Genomic DNA, 21,627 nt, shown 5'->3' with positions numbered 1-21,627 from the left:
CCAGGTATTGAACAACCATCCAGGTTTAAGTACACCAGGTATCGAAGAACCATCCAGGTGAAAGTACACCAGGTATCGAAGAACCATCCAGGTGAAAGTACACCAGGTATCGAAGAACCATCCAGGTGAAAGTACACCAGGTATTGAAGAACCATCCAGGTGAAAGTACACCAGGTATCGAAGAACCATCCAGGTGAAAGTACACCAGGTATTGAACAACCATCCAGGTTTAAGTACACCAGGTATCGAAGAACCATCCAGGTGAAAGTACACCAGGTATCGAAGAACCATCCAGGTGAAAGTACACCAGGTATTGAAGAACCATCCAAGTGAAAGTACACCAGTTATTGAAGAACCATCCAGGTGAAAGTACACCAGGTAGTGTTTACATCTCCAATAATCGTCTGAAAACACAGCTGATTCTTGATTCTTTTAAAAAATAAAATCTGACAATCTTCAAAAAACCGTCACATGCTGAGGACATCTTTTTCCAGTCGCAACTGGTTATGCAGAATGTTTCCAGTACAAAGAGCAACCCTTACAGAAGGAGTGTGAAATAACCTTTAAATGAGCAGGGAGTGAGTCATTATGCTAACACTGTGCTCTGTGTCACACCAGCAGGAGCAGAAGCCAGGCGTGCAGACAGTTCATGACAATCCAAGTATTAATTTTCCAGCAACAACATCTATTGTCTCACAAAAAGTTTAATTATTGATGCCATTAGTGTTCATTTGTGTCCTGTAGCTGAAACTAAGCTCTTTATGCAATACTGTTAAACCAATTCCTGCTGCTGTTTGAGCAAATTACATTGAGAATGTAATGGTGCATTGTTGCACTGTCACACAGTTTTTTTTTTTTTAGGGAAGACGATACGTCAGCCTTAATAAGAACGGTAACCTTTGCAGTAGAGATATGGGAGATTTGCTCGCAAAGCATTGTGCCGCTGTAATTCATAATCAAGTCGGTGACACAAAACCAGATTCGATGCATGAGCCACGAGAGGAAACCGATTAAAACATACAGAAATAAGGAAAACAAGATGACAGGATGTGTTTTTATGTGATAGTGCTGTCTTCAGAGCTTGATTTTATGGAGCAATAACAAAAAAAGGTGTAAATCTTTCTTGTTATTTGTTATGTCAACATAAATGCGATTGCATAGAATTGAAAGAGGTTTCATTAAATAAAATAAAAATCATTGATTTTTCTGCACTAAACTCAAATTTAATACGCAGCTCTATGTAGTGTTGCATATCAGTGCAAAGAATCGTCAACACTTACGTTAGAATCTGCTAATTGATCACATAAATAGTCGGAGATTTACGATATTGCATATTATATTTGCAATATTTAGCAATCACCAGCAACCGGATATATCTGCTATATTGCAGATAACCCTATCACCATCCAGGTAGCTATCACCAGCAACATCTCAGGTGTTAAAGGGTGAAATTGCGGCTTTGGTTTGACGTCCATAGTTCTGGAACACTGGGGTTCGCAGTTTCACGTAATTAAAAATATACCAGCTGACTTCCCTGAGTCTTACTGACTTGAGTTAAAAAAAAAAATAAATAAACATGAGCATGGTGTGTACATCCTGGCCGAAAGTGGGATTTATCCGCTGGGCTTTCGTCAGCCCTCATTCATCTGGTGCGTTTTTTACAAGCATTACTGCAAACACAGCACTTGGAAATATAGACACAATTTGCTGGACCATTGCCGTCCACTGCTCAGCTGCACATATTCTCTGAAAGCTATCAACAAGTGCTGCTGCTTCATCATAAAAAGAGAGGATATTGCTGTTTTTTATTTTAACGATTGACTGTAATCGGAGTGTGTGTGTGTGTGTGTGTGTGTGTGTGTGTGTGTGTGGAGGGTATCTGGAAACTGTTATAACTTCCAATAAAGGATTTTCTTCCAGATGATCTATCAAGCCGAACTGGTTTGATGATCCTGATAGCTCATTAAGCCAGTTTAGCTTGCTTTAATGAGGCGTCCGCTTTTGTTTCATCCTTCTGCAATTCGGTTCCTCTTTGTAGTTTGATGTCCCTTCTACCGTTCCAGTTTCATCATCATGTGGCCTTGTTTTGATGTAAATGTCTTCTTATATCTCCTCTCACTCTTTCTTCACTGCTTTTTGTTTCACTTCTTGTCTTTTGATTTTACATTTACTGCTCTGTTTTTATTTTTTCATCTCTTGTCTACTCTATAGCTACCGTTTTTATGATGGATGTGTTATTGTTGAATGGCACTGGTAAGAAACGGCTTCTTTCCGTTGAGGATGTGGAGTAGAGCTTGTGTTTGATGTGTTTTCCTTCCCCTTTTTAACCCCGACCCCCAATGTGGACAGTAATTACCAACGCTGTAGATTTCTTGTAACAAGTCTTTTGCTCCGTTTCAAACTAACAATAATCAGCACATCTGTTGTAACCCCCCACCAACCCTTCAAAAAACAAACATCCAATAGTGCTTTCTCTAGGGATGGGTAGCGAAACTGACCGTCAGATGGTACTGGAATTACCAATGTTACTACCTACGTGGCATTGAGTTTTGGTACCCATCCTTAGAGAAGATTTGTTTAAGATTTTCTTTTTTTCCTTTTGAAGCACCAATTCCAAAATTAACGGATAGAATCCAAATGTTAGCAATCCCTAAAGCATTGATTGGGTTCAATTGGATACCGAAACTCAACCCCAGGTTGGTACTGGTGCTGACGTATACGGTACTACCAGTACTGACATATATGGGACTACTTCCTAGTTTCAACTGAGAGGAGCAGTCTGGTCTAGTCCTTTATTTTTAGTGTTTCATCATAAAATGGTCCCATTAAAACCAAACCATCCCACTTTTTGGGCCCCTGCTGGTTATAGGTCCATAGAAAAATGGAAAGGACCGGTGAGGGCGGAGCTACTGTTGAAACGCATTGGTTGGCTGAAGGTCATCCCGACAAAAGAAAGCACCAAGAACAAGAAACCGTCTCTATTCTTCTTCGCCCTCTGCAATCTTCTCTCAAACAACATCAAATGCTTTGCAAACACGAAGTACCAGAACCCAAGCCAAAAAAAATGAGCTGCTGGATGACTTCGATTGTTGTTGGCTTCCCCCTGCTTCCCCCAACATTGGGTGGAAACACACTGGACTATTCTAAACCGGACCGTATCGCACAGTGGAAACTGGCATACCAGTTCCTATACATACAGTACTACCAGTACCTACGTGTATGGTACTCTTGGCACCATGTAAAAACACAGATTTTTGATGTTTCCCCACAGACATATCAATCTCTTGTACTCTATTGAGATTTTTTCTGCAATTCCAACCAATTATATTTATCTTTCTAGCAATTGTGGGCGGGCTCATAAGGGACGGCGGAGCTTCAGTTAAAATGTCAAAGGCGAAGTGGGCGAAAGTTTGGCTGTACCTTACAGCAAAAGACTTTAATTTAGCGACTGATATATAAGAGTGTCGTGTTCAATGCTCCAAAAATAGACCATTGTCATGGCGACGAAACGGTGAAATACCAGTTTATCTCAATAGGCCTGAAAACTGGGAAGCAGTCTTCCTTCCCCTGTGATTCTACTTCATCAAACTTAAATGTTTTTTAATTTTTAATTTTTTTCCTTTTAAAGTACTAATTTCAAAAATAACGGATAAAATCCAAATGCTGCCAATCCCTAAAGCATTGATTGGGTTCAATTATTAGGATCCAGATGATGGCACTCCTTTTTCCTATTCCTCTCTGTGAAGTGATGCAGGTTTAAGTTGTGGGGTTCATCCATTAATGATCTGAAGCCCTGAAGTGAATAGAGTCTCAACTTATTGAGTCACCTCATAGAAAAAGGTAATCTGATGCCACCGCTCGAAAGAGTTCTCAGCTTAAAACTCCTAATAATTTACAATTGTGCTCTAGGGTGGGAACAAAAAGGGTTTTAACATTTGACAATAACTCATGGAATAATATAGGCTATGACCAATTTCTCTCAGTTACCCCCTAACCCCCAGAAAGACCATAGTAATGCAGGACGATCCAGCACTTTTAACGCAAACCGGACACATGCTAACTACTTATTTTCTAACAGTAAATATGACGTCACCCATTTTATGAACTTTATCAAGACAAATTAAGAATCCACTGTATTTTGATGATGAATACTTGGACAACTTATTAAAGAAAATCATCAATAAATCAATGTAACGCAATGCATGGTGGCTGACATTTGCTAATCTAGTGAATATGGATGCACACTGGTTTTCGCATAGACTTCTGGGAAATTTCTAGGCACTGGATTCTTCAATTGTTGACACAATTAACCCAATTCCAATGGATTCTGAAGCGGAGAAAAGCAGATTTGTGCTGATATGTGTTCAACGCAAATCAGCTTCAAGCAACTTTAAATTATCGCTGCAAAGGTGCTTATCTCCATGTAATAAATACGTAAGTGACGTGTGGCGTTAAGGTTGCTTGAAGAGTTCGTGTTACTTTGTGTCGCCGGGCACCTTTCTGGTATTGACGCCTTAACACCAGAGATGTCGCCAAACCCGGAAAAATTAAAACTATTTGAAATTGTAACTCTATGACTGTTTACGCGATCAACGTGAATCAGCGGATTCTGACGCGGAGAAAGGCGGCTTTGCACCGATATGCAACACATTACTTGCACAAAGCCAATTTTCTCCACGTCATGGTCAGTTGGTTGACGTCGATTGCGAAAACACTTCACCACTGGAAATAGTGCAAAGCAGCTTTTCTGCACGTCAGAATCCGTTGGAATTACGTAAATTTCGTAAATAGCCACGGTACCTGAAAACACGTCAACACTGGAGCTAAAGCTGCGATGTAAAGGTGTTAAAGGGCTAAAACATTGCTAGTCACTTATTACAAAAAAAGTGTTCTTAGACCAAATGACTGATGGAGTATGAGACCTTCTTGTCCTTATTTCAGAAGCTGTTGCCTCAAGGCTTCTTTTCCGTTATGCTAATCAACCCTTACGTTTCCCAGCAGAGAATTTTCCGGGAGCGGAAATGAGACTCTTCAGATCGTCTCCGCTCAAATGCGCTGCTCCTGACCTCTGTCGTCTTTATCGTCCACCACCCTTCAGATGAGAATTTGCCAGTGGTTAGAGGACAAAATGATGCTCTTTTTTCTTTTCTTTTTTTAAGGTCTACCTCCTGTGTTTCTGTCTCCCGTCTGCCTTGATGAAGTGCCTCTCCCACCAGGTCATTAAGACAGCCCTGGGAAAATTATGTTTAATGTTCGCCTCGGTGAATTCATAAATCATTTATTTTTTTGCTGCACCTGGCCCATTTATAAGAGCGTAAATGCAAAGGTCCGCCAGCGCTTACGAGGGCAGAGAGGTTAGTCCGTAAACCGAGACAATTATGGTTAGCACCTGTAAATCACACACACACAAAAAAAAAAAACACAAAAAAATCTATACGCATCAGCGCCTGATCTTGGTGTTTGTACCTATTAAAGCTGTGAGTGTCTCCGTTCCATACATGAACCCCCTACCGTCTTTACCACCTGTGGTGTTTGTGTCCAAACTGGTACAAAGCACTTTTTGGATCGTCTCTGTATGTCATTTATTTCTGTTTCTATTCTTTCTTTGATTCTTTTTTTTTTTTTACCTCAGCTATCAGGATTACGAACCCGAGATCAAGTAAGACAAACTTAAAAGGGGCTTTTTTCCCCCCCATAATGCCATCTTTCATTTCCTCCCTCGTGTGAGCAAATCAGCCCCCAGATCCATCTGGTTTCCTCCCAGCTCCATTGTCATGATTAGTAGTCCAGCATTCAGTCATACTGAAGGCTGCATTAATAAGCCATACTTGAGTCATAGTTATGCGCAGCCCACCGATGTGACAGGCCAGATTATTTTAAACCGGCACCTGCATCTGTACTGAATAGAAATATTAGCACTGGTGTGTAGATAAGAGACCTGGAAGTCCTTAGAAACATAAAGGAGGTTCTTTTGTCTGTGACTGCAGGTGATTTAGTGTTTTTAGATTTGCAGGTAGGACATTTGCAGGTAGGAAGTGGTTTTATTCCTATCTCACAGATCGAAGTTTTTACGTAAGTATGGATACTTGCTCCTCAAGGGTCTTCGACATCAACTGTGGGGTCCCCCAAGGTTCAATTTTAGGCCCACTACTTTTTAATCTATACATGTTGCCACTGGGGGACGTCATCAGGAGGCATGGCGTTTGTTTCCACAGCTATGCTGATGACACTCAACTCTACATCGCCGTGTCTCCTGATGATGAAGAGTCGGTCCACACACTCTTAAAATGCATTTTAGACATTGAGTCATGGATGGCGGAGAACTTTCTACAGCTAAACCAGGACAAAACAGAGGTTTTAGTGATCGGTTCTGAAGACAAGAGAGAGATAGTTTTATCTAAACTAAAGAATTACAAAACTTCTCAGTGTGTGAGAAACCTGGGTGTCATTTTTGACTCTGAGTTGAATTTTATCCCACAAATTAAAAACATCACAAAAACAGGATTTTATCATCTAAAAAATATATCCAGAGTCCGCCCATTTCTCTCTCTTGCCAGTACAGAGGTGCTAATGCATGCTTTTATTACCAGCAGATTGGATTATTGTAATGCCCTGCTCTCTGGTCTTCCCAGAACAAGAATAGCAAATCTTCAACTGCTGCAAAATTCAGCAGCACGCGTTCTGACGAGGACCAGGGGGCGGGAACACATTGCACCGATTTTAAGATCGCTGCATTGGCTCCCTGTGCAATTCAGGATTGATTTTAAAGTTCTTTTATTGGTTTACAAATGTTTTTATGGTCTCGGGCCTTCATATTTATCTGACATGATTTTAAAGTATGAGCCCTCGCGGACCCTGAGGTCCTCTGATACAGGCCTTTTGGTTATCCCAAAAGTTAGAACAAAAACGTACGGCGAGGCCTCATTCAGTTTTTACGGACCTCGCCTGTGGAACAGCCTCCCAGACAGCCTCAGGGCTGCAGAGACAGTTCATGTTTTTAAAGGAAGGCTTAAGACCTACCTTTTTAATTTAGCTTTTAGTTGAATTTTAGGATTTTTTTTATTTTATTTTATTTTATTTTTTTTTTTAATTATTATTATTATTATTATTATTTTTTTTTTTAATTTATTATTATTATTATTTTTAAATATTTTAATTTATTTTTCTTTTAACTAGTTTTATATGTGTATGTAAATACATTTATTTATTTATCCTATTAATTTTTAAGACGCTCTTACTATTTCATATGCCTATTAAGGTTTATGTAATTATTTGTTTTTTTGTCCATGTTTTATATATATTTTAATTTTATTCCTTTTACATTTTATTACACTCCAGTGTTTCCCTCTGAGGGATCCTCCACATCAGTGACTGACCCTTCTCAGTGAGCGGGGTCGCTGCAGTGGGATCTCCTGGGTCTGACTCTTTTGATCGGATCTAGGGGGTTCTGTGGTGGTGTACTCCGTGAACTTGGGTTGGGGGGTCGCTGGTGTGGACATGTCCCCAAACTATCGTTTTCCCACCTCAGGACAAAGCCAGGTCTCTACATTCTATCATTCTATCACTTTTTTATTTATTTATTTATTTATTTATTTATTTATTTATTTATTTATTTATTTATTTATTGATATGTGTGTGTGTGGGTGTGTGTGTGTGTGTGTTTTTGCGGGGGGGGGGGTTGTCGCACGGTTTGTCTTGTCATCTTGTTTTTAAATTTTATTGTATTTTATGCACAGCACTTTGAGTGACATCTGTTGTCGAAAAAGTGCTATATAAATAAAGGTTGATTTGATTTGATTTGATGATTGTAAAAGTGACTTTTGTTTTTTTTAACACTTTTGTGAGCAACTCTGCAAATGCCTTTGGAGTGGAGTAAAACTTTCGCTCCACTTTGCCCCAACTGACCAAAAATTAACAGACACACGGCACACAACACCAGCTCTAAGGTTGAGATGTCAAAATACTTCAATCCTTCTTTTCGCAGCAAATGGCTACAGATTTTTGTCGATAAAGCGTAGGGTCACCGTCGCGTCTCCGGTCCGTCCCCCAACTCTCAGAGGAGTGCTTTGTCTTGCCACCCCCGTGTCGAGTAGTTCGTCCTGCTCTGTTCGCTCATCCAAAACCCAAGCAGTCTCACTGTATCCTTGTAAAATGCATGTTTCGGGTCATAAATTATGGTATGTTATTGTACTATCAAAATGAAACTGCTGTCGTTCGTGGTGAAATTGACACAAGTGTTATCTGCAGTTGTATTTTGAGAGTAACACAGAAGTTTTTATTTTGAAACCTGGACCTGCTTCTGGTTCTCTGCGTCTTGCTGCGACATTGACGCGTTAATGGACTTGAAATAGAACTCCTGTATAAAGTTTGCGTTGCAGTGCGGCGGGACAGATGTCAGACACAGACTCGACGGAGGTGATGTAAACATTCTGATTGATAAATGAGCGTTTCAATTTTTTTTTGTGTGTCAACACAACGGAGACCAATCGCAGACAAACCAGTGGAAGTCAGACCTTAGTGATAACTGCCCTTATGGGTGGATGCAGGCAATTAATAGGCAAACCTGTGGTGGTCCGCCCACAAACTATCAAGGTAGTTGGCCTCTCCTGAAGAGCAATAATGTTCATACCCTTTTTTTTTTACGGGTATGGTGCAGGCAACAGGTCGCAGCGAACACTAAAAAAAACACACAAGAGGAAGTAAGAGTGAAGTTGTTGAGATGATGGTGTGTTGCACAGATTTTTACATTTGTTAGCCCCTCAATTCCTGCGCACTACTTTGTGTGTACATCATAAGAGCGTCCTACGGGAAGTTGCACAAGTTAACTCTGTAAGGGTCCAGAACGTGCACCTTACTAGCGATTAAGGCAATGTACAACAAATGTATTACTCGTCCATCATGAGTGCGTACAACTTACATTATCCTTGTGAATACTTAACAATACGCTTAACACACAGCAATTGTACGTTCCATTTTCATGACGTCTCTTGAGGTTATGAGGTGTCATGACACAGGTGTGTTTCGTACACACCTGCGTTCCCCTGAAGATTTGGCCGCTCCTCTCTCCAACCCTTTAGGGAGCCGGACAACTGAAAAGCCTTCAGTATCCAAACGGGTCAACCACCCGTACGGGTGCAAGACTTTATACCTCACAGTTCTTAAGCAAGGTGGCAGAAGAATGATTATTTAGTTGGTTTTGCAACTACAAGACATGGGCAACTTTGCTGCTGTTGGTTGTGTTTCAATCTACTACAAGATACAATCAACCTCTCAAGTAATCCCTTTTCCTTAAACAAATTGAATTGTTTGTAAAAAGTTTTTGCGTTTTCCATTCTAGATCGTGGGTAATTGGTGCCATTGCCCTGCTGTGCCTTCTTGGTCTGACCTGGGCCTTTGGCCTGATGTACGTCAACGAGAGCACGGTGGTCATGGCCTACCTCTTCACCATCTTCAACTCCCTGCAGGGGATGTTCATCTTCATCTTCCACTGTGTTCTGCAGAAGAAGGTATGTATCTACCCTTTGGATTGTAAGCTACGCCTGTGGAGTTTCAGGAGTGTCTGTGATGTTTTAGGTGCTGGAGCCAACTCCCAAAACCCCTTTTTCCTAAACCACCAATGTGGTCAAAAGAAAGTAATTTTCGGAGTACAACTCCTTTTTATGCCACAAATTCCATCTCAACCCTTATATTGTGTTCGGGTCAAAATTGACCCTGTTTCCCACCTAAAGTAGGGTCAATTCACAATATAAGGGTTAAACCATTTTAATTTTCAAATTGTAATACCTAACTATTTGGAAAAAAAACAACTTGCGACAATAGTCTTGCAACATTGGGTCAAAACATTTTAAGGTCTCAGCTATTAGTTTTGTTGCCCTCAAAGGGTCTGGATAACATGCCCAACAAGCTGTTTACATGCACATGTGTGCACAAAGCCTATTTGCACACTCACTGGTATGTAACATGACATAGAGGCAAGTGGAGAGCCTGTTACCATAGTCTGAGTGCCAACCAACTTGTTCAGGCATCAGTTGAGCAAAACAATCTTCCCGGCTTTATGCAAAAGCTGAGCAAAACATGGGAGGAACCCGGCCCCACATGGGAGGAATTGAGTTGACTGTCAGGAGCCTGCGAGCAGGGCGAAGAAAAGTCTGCCTGCAGCCCGACGTGTCTTCAAAAGGCATTGATGGGCTCACAGCGGCTCAGCCTGCCTCCTGTTTAGCTGAGGGAGGAGCAGTGCCAAAGGGACTTTAAAGTCATTGTTTAGTGTTGATGTTCTTTAAAAAGAAAAAGTTGACCTTTGAACTCAGGATTAGCACCTCTTAATGCGACTTTGGTCAACATTTTTCTGAACTGATTTAAATTTGCATTTAAAAAATTGTTGTAATTGATGAGAATATGTGGGATTCCCATAAACAAGTTGCTAATTAAAACTAAATGCCTATGTGGTATGTCATACACTTTGTCCTTCTTTTGTCGTACTATTGTGTGTCTTTGTCCTCCAGGTGCGTAAGGAGTACGGCAAGTGCCTACGCACCCACTGCTGCACGGGCAAAAGTGTGGACAGCTCCATTGGCTCTGTCAAAGGAACCGCTTCCCGCGCTCCGGGCCGATATTCTGCAGGGTCGCAGGTTCAAATCTCTGTTTGTCTCTCATCCTTCAATCCTTTGTTCATCCTTTAAAAGTTTGGGGTACCGAAATCATCCCTTGATTTAGGTTCGTTCATTTATGTCCTTCAGCTTCGATAAGTCCAGAAGCTCAAAGCTAGTACGGTTTAGTTCTCCTCAGCTTGAAAAAAAGGGTTTGGACTTTAACCCTTTATTACCAAATATGTTCCCACAAAACGACAGCAAATAACTGCCGTAATCCTTTGGCTTTTTATGCAAACAACGTAATTACAACAAATTCTTACGCTCTGCACTGAAATGCAACACTTTACGTTAGCAATTGTGTGTGAGGTGCAGAAAATTAGCTTTGCACTTATACACAATACTTTACGGCCCTTAATTGCTCTTCATTAATCAATTCAATTCCAGTTTATTGGGACACACTGCTCCAGTATTTAACACTTTAGTAAAGTGTTTACGCCATCGACATAATTCTGACGCGAAGACAACTAGCTTTGGAACGGTTGGAAGGTGTTTACATAATTCCAACAGATTCTGACGTGGAGAAAAGTATCTTTGAACTGATACGCAACATTTTATGATTCTATAGTGTTTGCGCAATCTAGTTGTTTTAATGGATTCTGAGGCTCTGCACAGATATTTAACACTTTAGCGAACGCAGTTCCAATGGATCCCGACAAGCAAAAAAGAAGTATTGGGCGATTACACAACACTTTACAGTAGTAAGGAGATACTCAATCAATACAATTCAAATGTGCCTTTACGAATAGAAAAGTATCTTTGCACCAATGTGCAGTACTTTACAGTTGCAAAGTGTCTAAGCAACTGATGCAATTCCAAGGCATTACGACGCACCGCACCGATTTGAACACCACATGGTAGGAATGTGTTCACACAATAAACGCAAATCCAACAGATTTTTACGCACAGAAAAGCAGTTTTACGCCAATTTTCAACACCTTGTGGTTGTAGAGTGTCGATCCAAATAACATCATTCCAACGGGTTCTGACCGAGAACACCAAGTTTTGCGCTGATATGCAATACTTTGCAGTTATACAGTGTTCACGCAATCAACATAGTTCTCAACGGGTTCTGACACATGTGAAAGCAGTTTTGTGTTGATATGCAACAGCATAAAGAGACCATTGGAGTTACGTTGATTGCACTTCTCCACTGTAAAGTATTACTTATCAGCGCAGAACCGCTTTTTCTCCGCTTCAGAATCCGGTGGAATTAGGTCAATTGCATTTATTATTAAAAGATAAAGGCAGGTGGGGGAAAAAATGATCTTCACCCACGGAAGGAGCCAAGTCCTCCTTCAGATGTTTTTGCCCATTCAAATGCAGAGTGGGTTCAAAAAGTCAAACTGTGGTTTATTTTTGAAAGGAGCAGGTCGAGGCTGAGCAAGAAGCTACAGACGAAAATCGTTCTCCTGCTTCCTGGAGAATTGGACTCCAAAGCTCCGATTTGTCCATCTAATATTAGAGTTCTGCTAAGAAGTGATAGGTGTTCTTGTAAAGTAAAATTCCTAATGGATTCCTCCGACTTTTGTACTAATTACCAGACAAACTGCCACATTACAGCCCAACTGAACACCATGTTTTGTGTTTTATATCGCAGATGTTTGGTTGCACAAATAGTCGTGGCAGTTGAAGTTTGCACTGCCACCCCAAAAAAGTACGCTGTTTTCCTTGCGCATAAAATGAATTTGCGCATATTGCACGGATGAATATTGGTCTTACGTGAATATACAAGAAAAACGTAAGAAAAGTTGTAGTCTTTACAAGAAACTTTCACAGATGTTTCAAAAATAAACCACGTTAAAACCTACGAATAAACCACGCAAAGAACACGTATTTCAACGTAGAACATGAAGCGTGCATAATTGTTGCTCTGTTAGTGATTTGTATGTCAACAGCATAATGATATGTGCGCAGGATACGCAGTTTTTAATTTTGTGTTTAAACTTTTTTGACTTCATCGCGTTTTTCAAAGACTTTGGATGTCATTTGTTTTATTTTGTCCCGCTTTTGTGACAAGTTGGTCAAAGATACATGGACACACGTGGAACGGTCGTGGAAAGCAACAAATTTGCACAAGCAACTCACAAAAGTCCCGCAGGCTCCGCCCTTATTGTACTACATTTGAACCTTACCATAATGATTAACAACCAGTAAACTTGTTGCTTTATGCTGCTTCATGGTCTTACCCCCCTTCCCCTCCTATTATCACCCCCTACCCCCCCTCTCTCTATCGTCCCTCTCTCTTCTTCCCCTCTTTCCTTTTCCGTCCGGTCCAACACCAAAGATTTTCAGACATGATTGAAATTAATAGAAAGAGAAAGAAAAAGAGAAAAAAAAGAAGAAGAAAAAAAAAAAAAAAAAAAACAAAAGTCCCGCACAATTGCGTAAAAGTCACTTAATAATTTCATATAAACTACAAAAAAACTGTGAAATTCTCAACCAACTGAGAATTCTGAACACCTCAAAACCGAATTTACTTACAGACCCGTCGGCCAAAACATCTGTGTATGACGACGGATGACGAACTCTAGAAACACTTATGAATTAGGTATAAAACGCATGTATTACAAAAGACCAAAATGTCATATGTGGAAAACGCGCAATATGTATTTATTGGCTGTGAAACACGGCCTTTAGTATCTTTAGTAAAATCTTTAGTATTTCAACTGATATAACAGCCCAGGAAACCTTGACAAGCGTTTGGAATAATTATCTCAATACAGTTTGACTCCTGTGATAGCCGAGAACGGTCTACCATGTGATAACAACATCTACCATTCTGTTTTTCTGAGGTTTTCATATTAAAACTACAAATCCTTTGGTATTGAAGAAATTACCATTTCAGATGTCTAATTTTGGGTCTAATTTAACAACATAATATACAAATTTCACTTTTGGGGTCAAATGTATCAAATAAATTCATGTTTGGATGACAACAGGGAAAATGTGTTTTTTTAAGGGTTTCTGCTGTCCATCATTGTTGGATTTACTGCATTATCAACATAATTTATGAAACAAATTTAATCTGTAACAATAATATTCAAGGTATTTTCTTTTACCTACAGACTTGCATTAAGAAAAAAGAGCAAATGGTAGAAAATTATGCAGCAAAGGTGCACAACCTACAATCTACAAACTTGCGTTGGTTAGGGCGACAAAAACCGATTGGCCAAATGGGAAGAAGAAGATTTCTTATCCTTTTTATTTCATCTAACTAATACTGTCTGCCAAACACTCTGGCACTGGATTCTACCTTTTAAATCCATTGACGGATATTCAGGCCCTCAGCTTGTGCAGCAGTGCATGGGGCTCTGTCATAATTAAGCAGAAGGATTCCCCTCAGATGGAGCCCAAGACACTGATTATCAAGAGCTGGACTGATAACTTTATCAACGGCTTACCTGTTGCACTTCTCCTTTGATTTTTTCTTCCCCCTCCGTGTGCAATCTTTTTTTAAATTTGTGTTTGCATTACTGAGAGCTGGCCGACTGAATCACTCGGATGTGTTTTGGTTCGCCGCCTTTCCCCGCAGAGTCGCATCCGGCGGATGTGGAACGACACCGTCAGAAAACAGTCGGAGTCCTCTTTCATGACCGGAGACATCAACAGCTCCGCATCGCTCAACAGAGGTAGGCCACAACCTGTCAGTGCTGTTAGTTTCTTCATCTTTTCAGAATAAAAGCTGCATTTCAAGTCTGTTTACATGTCAGCCAAAATATTTCCCCACGATTCTTCAAATAAAAGGAAACAAAGATGTTCATCATCCAATAATTATTTTTAATTTACTAAATTAGGTTTAGAAATTTGATTTATTAGTATTTAAAAGCTAAAGAGGGGGGAAAAAAAGGTTTGTTACCTTGACAAAAGATGTTTTGACTTGTTCATCCCTTCAATTAAAAGTTTAAAAAATGTGTTAATTATCTTTTTAGCCTTCAATCATCATCATTAATTATCTTTTTAGCCATCAATCAATCATCTTTTAACACAGAAAAAAAGTCTCCCTTTATGAATATTCTCACACCTGAATGCAAAAGTTGCAAAACATCACTGCAGTACAGCTTAGACACAACTGCCTTACGGGTGGATACGGGCTTTCTGCCGACCAAAAAATTGACCAACTTGCACAGGAAATGCAGGAGGCCTGCACAAAATTTCAAAGTTGTGGTCCGCTTGGTGAACACGTAAAGTGAAAATGTTAATACATCTTATTTTCACGGACATGAAAACGTAGACAACACGGACTGATAGTAGATGAGACGTAGGCGTGTCCTACAAGGAGACCACGAGTGTTGTTTAAGCCACCGCTTCTAATGGAAAATCTATGTAAACGGTGTGAAATGCGAATTTTGGGTCTTCTGCGTTCAAAACATGGGCGTTCACGCAGCGCTACCCACGTTTTTACGTTCATTTGTGTCTACGTACAAAATGTACCATCGAACGCACCATGGCCAATGAACGCGTTTTGAAAGTTACACAGGTTGACTTTTGACCAATCAGGGACTTGGATTTGGCAGTGGCGTTTGGATGGGATGCCTTTTCATTACTCGAAGTGCCAACGGAGGAGAAATTAATAATTGCAGTTTGTGTTCGTACGGAACTTTGGTGTATCGGAATAGAGCTGTGAAAGAAAACGTCTTGAAACAAAGTTCGCAAGATTTGCCCCACTTCGTCATTTCGGAACAAGCCTCTTCCAACTGTATCTACATGCGCTAGCATTAAGTAGCGACAGGCCAGTGTGAACACCATGGGCTAAATTCAGGTTCAAGAATGCGGGATTAAGCACATTTTTGAACACAATTTTAGGAAAATAGACTATAACAGAGTCGTTTTTTGGACATCTAACCGGTCTCCTACAAACACTTGCATATTACCTCCACACCCCACTTGCACAACATTTGCGTTGCTGTCCGTCAGGAACCAGTACATGCGCCTTACTAATGACTAGAGGGTGGCGTAAGGACACCATGCGACAGCGTCACTCGTACATCATATGTACATACAACTTACATTATCCTTTCAAATACGTCACGATCCACTTCCCTCAAACACGACAATGGTACGTTCCATTTTCATGATGAGCCTTAAGGAAACTACAAGACACACCTCCGCTCCCGTTAACATGGGGCCGCTATTCTCTATGACCCCACACCGAGCCCCGACAACCCAAAAAACCCGGAGCACCCTTACTGTTCAACTCCCATGCATCTGACAAAGACCTAAACAGTTTATTTTACGAAATAGTACTTCATTGCAATTCATTAAACACCTCCAGACCAGGAATGAACTTTACAGTCCTTCAGTGGTGCATAAACCCACTAGACGCTGGCATGCCTCTCCAGCGCTCTCCTCAGTCATCACATCTCTTGATAGAGAGCTCCCGCTCCACGCTGCTCACGCTTTAAATTCACTCTGGGCGCCTGCTTGCGGAGACGCTAATGCATAGTTACAATGATGGATTAGTGTTGGACACAGTTAGGAAGTGTCATGATCTCAAGAATTAGGCACTCAGCTTAGCACCACCAACAGAAGCAGCTTTTATCAGCTGTGCAGAGGCAGACATCGAGGGGGGGGCGGAGGGTTGAAGAAAGCCCGACATGGATCTTCCGTAAAGACTAAAAGGTAGAAATAGAAATTATTAATGTACCTTCACAACTCCCGGCTACTTACCGAGCAGGATCCGCCAGGAGGCCAACTCAGAAGATGTCAAAAGAGTGCAGAAAATTGCATTATGCCAGCGTAATTAGGATAAAGACTATTCCTGGCTGCTTCCTTGGGTATTTTTTTTTTTTGTAAAGATTTTTTGTTTTTTATACTTTTATTGACAAGCTTGCTTGCTTTGCTTTGTTGTTTACAACTTCGAGCTCCCCCCTCCACCCCCTTCCTGGCAGGCAAGAGAATGGGCATGCAGCTGACACTTCTGGAGAGCGCAGACGTGCAATCATCTTTATAGCATTGCATGTTCAATTTCTGCGAGCATTCAGGAATATTGCTATGCAATCAGTTTGATTTTTGGAAATTGTCTAATTTCAGTGCAGAGACAATAAGTAGGGTGAGGGTGGGGGGAGTCTGTCAATGGGAGAATTCAAAAAGGGGGTTGGTGTTTATGGATATACACTGTAATTAGGGCAAGCGGCGCCTTCCACGGCAAATTACTGCTTTTCAATTCAAAACAACATTCTGGTTCCAGCAATGAATTACACCAGGCCTAATTAATATTAAGCTCAATCAGAAAACATGAATAAAAGGGGAAAAGATGCAAGTCAATGAGCTCTTCTATAGTTTTTGAGAACGTCATTACGGAGCATCTGTTGACAGACAGTCAACAATTAGAAAACTGTCCAAAAATATGTGTCTCGCTTTTAAAAAGGGTGTATGAAGTGGCGGGGGTTAAAATAGGGTCTTTTCCAATTGGTTGTGACAGGATTGTAACTAAAGAACAGTGCACGCCACTGCAGGATTTAATTACTGCCTAGATAATAGTTGTTTACTTGCTATGGCAAACATTCAGACATTGCCCACAAAAAGTCTTGATTTTACCTTAACGCTGACGTGGAGAAGGACGTCTTTTAAACAGCCTAAAAGCCAACCAAACATGTATTGTCAAAGTTGGGGAAAAAAAGATGTTTTGTTTGATTTGAAGCTGCTGGTGCCGCACAGAGAAGCCCGGTGTTGGTTTGGTTAGTATGCAAGCAGGAAAAGATTCTGGTTGTGAAAATTCAAAGCTGAGCAACGTGGCATAAATAGAAAATGAACCCGTGTTCTTTGAGGTCAGAGAAAAGTAACGGCTAGATTGACGAAAGAGAGCACTTTAGTCAAAGACTCTTTTAGCCGAAGTACAAAGAGAATGAGAAAAGGCTTAACTTTATGTAGATATAAAAAGAGGAATAACATCACCTCCGTTTGTAAGGAAAATGTCTAATATTATAATAACTGCAGAGCAGTTGACAGCTAGCTAGACTCCCTCTTTCGTCTGCTTAAGTTTTCCAATGCTATAGTAATAAAATATGTATAGCAGCTTGGAAGTCCTATTTTCAACAGCATTTTCATTGTAAATTTAATTGAAATACATATATGACAGCTTAAAAAAATTCATTTTTATTTTTATAAATGTTGCTTTTTTAGTAAAATATGTTTAGCTCACTATAAATATTAGCAATAATTGGTAACATCATCTGCATATACTGAAACTTGTCTAGCTAACTTTAAATTGCATAGAATCTTAGCACTGACTTACTCAAATGCAAAAAATAAACAAACAGCATAAGCTAACAGAAAACTAATGATCTTAGCACTAATTTATTTGTATTACAAAAACATGAGTTTAGTCAATTGTAAACTGTAAATGTATTTATACTGCAATTTATCTATCCTATATTACAAAGGGGGTTTAGCTAACTAGACTGTAGGCAAAGGATTCTTTGTATTATCATCTACATTTACTACCAAAAATGTGTTTAGCCAACAAAATGAATGATTTTTAGCTTCAATTTATTTATACTACAAGATGTGTTTAGCTAACCATAAACTGTAATGATTCTTAGTCTGTAATTTACTTATCCTATTTAAAAAAGGGTGTAGCTAAGTGGAAAATGGAGGCTAATGATGTTTTTGTATCATCTACATTTACTACAACACAATATGTTTAGTATTTTGCGTTTCCATATCCCTTCCCTTACGATAACAATCATATGATCATTCGGATGTTAATGGCTGCAACTGCTTAGATGTATGCTTTTACTCTCTTCACTTGTGTATTGATCTCAAAATTGTCTGCTTCTTCTTTCTGTTTCTACTTTGTGTCTCTCTGGCTGCTGCAGGGGCTATGGCTAATCACCTTATATCTAATGCACTTCTACGTCCTCATGGCACTAACAATCCCTATAATACATTGCTTGGGGAATCGGCAGTCTATAACAACCCTCTGGGCATGTACAACACGCAAGGTGTGCTAGCTTTTCTTCAACCCTTTACATTATTTCTAAAGCAGTGTTTTTCTTTTTTCTTTGCTTCAGCAGAAATATTGTTATGGTGACACACTAGTCTTATTGGGAAAAAATAAAATAAAAAATAAAATCAGGAATGTTCTGTTGGTAGCAATAATCCTGCACCGAACTGAAATATATGCATCCATATCAGAGATTTTAAGTGGGTTTTATTTAAAAAGAAGTGGGGGAAAAAAGAGAAAATACTGCTCTGAATGTATTGTGTTAGCCCCCTGGGGGTTAAAGCTTCAGTAAAAAAAAAAATCTTGCAGGTTTTTTTGCTGCAGGTTTTTTTTTCTGCTTTTTTTTCAGTCGGTGTATCTTGGCTTCTGGGTACGATAATGTCTTTGGGTTACATAAGACCCTCTTTCTCCTGGCTGTTTGGCCAACATGAACTGTAACAATGAGGAAATCCTTTGAAACTGAGCACGACTGTCCCACAGGAAGCCAGATACATCCCCATTCATTTATTTTAAATGTGCCCTTATGTTGTCAGTGAAGCTTGTTTGCCGTGTTTCCTGTCTCATTTATTTTAGCTCCAGCGTTTCATTCTCCCAAATGAAATCTGATTTTTTTTTTTTTGTTCAAACTGACAGTCAAGAATTTTCACTTGCAAATAGATGTTTTTGGTTTGTCAAACAGCACAAAATAATACTAGTAACATCTACTAGCGTGGATAATATTAAGAATTGTACTCAGAGAAATGTCCATTCATATTTTTAGAACATTTACCGTATTTTCCGCACTATAGGGCGCACTGGATTATGAGGCGCATTAAGGGAGACAAAAGAGACATAAGTCCGTCCGTCTTTATTAAGTTCACACTAACTCCAGAAATTGTTTGTGACATGCTATACGTTAGCTATGGTAAAAGTGTTAGCCATGTTAGCGTATTTACAATACCTGAAAATTCCAACTTTGTTTGCAACAAGTAAAAGAAAAGAAAAAATCGATAAAGTTAGTGCAAATATTACTGTCACTACGCTAACTCCCAGCCTTGTTAGCAACCTGTAAAAAAAAAAAAAATAAACAGTTTGACACTGCTACATGTTAGCAATGTTAGCTTAAGGGTTAGCTTATTCAAAATAGCAAAAACTTAGAACCCTGTTCGCAGCTTGCACAATAACATACAAATACTGCTAAAACAAATATTACTATGACTACGCTAACTCCCAACCCTATTAGTAAAATAAAAACTGTCCAACACGCTACACGATAGCCATGTAAGAAGTGTTAGCTTATTCAGAATACATGTCACTCCTAACATTTTTAGCAACACATAAAATGATTAATGTGCAAAGGCTAACTTCCAACTCTGTTAGTAACACAAAAAACACTGTCCAACATGCTACATGTTAACATATTTCCAAGTGTACCCAAACCCAACTCGTAAAATACAGACTGATATTAAATGACAATAAATCTTATCTTTGTTTTTTCCCCTCTCTTATGTTCTGACTTGTATTAGCTTTCACAATAAAGCAAATATTGGATCTCAGTGCAATAAACAATCTCGGATCAACCAGCAGGCTATCCCCTTCATTCTGGCTCCGTCTGACTTTTGGAACGCAATTTTTTTTCTTCTCCTTCACCATCCACAGAGCTGTTATTACTTTATTCCAGCTCTCAGCAGTCAGTATTAGACATGCTGGAACTTTGTGAGTGTGTAAAACTGGAAAAAAAATGTTAAACCGAGCTAAAACCGCCAAGAGCTTTGATCAGTGGGTAATTTTAATGCTTCTGTGCAATACAAGTCTTTGAATCGGGAGCACTTGATGGAGGGATATAATTCATTTACATCACCACAGATGAAAAAAACAGGAGATATCTTGAGGAATGAAAATGTAAATGCCTCAAAAGATTTATTGGTGTTTGAGCCTCTGGGGCCTTGGCCACATTTAGCTGCGAGGATTTCGCAAAGTGCCACATCTACATTTTGTAAACAACAATTTTTAAGCAATATGTCAAGGTTCTTCCAACATGGTGACAATTGATGCTTTATCAGAGTACTGTATTTGCACTTTTCTTTTTTTTCCCCCTTTCTTCTTGCTACCTGTAATTGCTGTGCTCATTGTGTTTTCTTCTTTCCTTCCCCTCATGCTGTCCTTAAAAGAGCCCTACAGAGAGACAAGTATGGGAGTCAAACTAAACATTGCTTATCAAATGTAATTGACTTTGGCTTTACTTTCTTTGCACTCAGTCCTGACAGAGGGGTAATGAAAACAATGTCATTCCCTGTGGAAGAGATATAGTTTCTATGTGATATCCTCCCCCTCCACCCATGTGTACTAATACAAACAGATCACGAAGTATTTCCAAATCACAATTTCAGCAGCTTGTAGAGGATGTGAAGTGAAGTACTAAGAGCATTTGACATTGAAAGCTCTCTTTCCACTGAAAGTAATGACTTACATTGAGGTTTTCTTTTTTTAATAAATGGTGGTCCCTCGCTTCATGGCGGTTCACCCTTCAAAGCGTAGCTAATTTTTTTTTGGGGTGCAGTTTTGCCTGTATTTTGTTTTGTCTCATTTTATTTATTTTTTTACGGCGCATTGTGTTCTGCGTCCTGATTGGATGTAGACCATGTCAGTCAATCTCCGTGCCGTGTCTACTGTACAGACTATGCAATCGCCAGCACATTTTTGTTTTCAGTTTAGTCAGCAAGTTATTTTTCCAAAAAGGTCAGAACTTTGAGAGTATTTACCCTTTATTGTCAGCAGTGACAAATAAAAACATACTCTTTGAAGGCTGTGTCACACTACGTACATTTTGGATTTTTTCCACATTTCTGATGTAGACTACGTAGTTTGTGCAATTCATAAGTGTTTCTTGCGTTCGTCATTTGTCGGTGTGCGCAGACATCCGTCAAGGGTTTCAGCCAACAGCTCTTTATGTGAATTCGGATTTGAGCTGTTCAAAAATGATTGACGGTTGAGAATTGCACAGTTTATATATAGTCTACGTAATTTATAAGAAATTATAATGTATATCATTTG

General features: G+C 39.6%; 1 protein-coding gene across 13 annotated transcripts in view; it reads left to right on the top strand.

The window, feature by feature from the left end:
• LOC101165348 (adhesion G protein-coupled receptor L3) overlaps positions 1-21,627 on the top strand; it is a 315,502-nt gene that overhangs the window by 288,575 nt on the left and 5,300 nt on the right. For 3 of the 13 annotated variants that reach the window (XM_023948941.1, XM_023948938.1, XM_023948939.1), the window contains 7 exons: positions 2,212-2,253; positions 5,633-5,659; positions 9,338-9,506; positions 10,503-10,628; positions 14,182-14,278; positions 18,467-18,592; positions 20,745-20,762. In XM_023948941.1, coding sequence (XP_023804709.1) covers positions 2,212-2,253; positions 5,633-5,659; positions 9,338-9,506; positions 10,503-10,628; positions 14,182-14,278; positions 18,467-18,592; positions 20,745-20,762 — 605 coding nt within the window. Of the gene's footprint in view, positions 1-2,211; positions 2,254-5,632; positions 5,660-9,337; positions 9,507-10,502; positions 10,629-14,181; positions 14,279-18,466; positions 18,593-20,744; positions 20,797-21,627 lie in introns of all 13 variants that reach the window. The other 10 variants (XM_023948947.1, XM_023948944.1, XM_023948940.1 and 7 more) reach the window with 10 other exon arrangements.

This window comes from Oryzias latipes, chromosome 18 (genome assembly GCF_002234675.1).
Source record: "Oryzias latipes chromosome 18, ASM223467v1".
NCBI lineage: Eukaryota > Metazoa > Chordata > Actinopteri > Beloniformes > Adrianichthyidae > Oryzias > Oryzias latipes.
The sequence above is the reverse complement of the archived record's forward strand: the minus strand, read 5'-3'. Positions and strand labels throughout refer to the sequence as shown.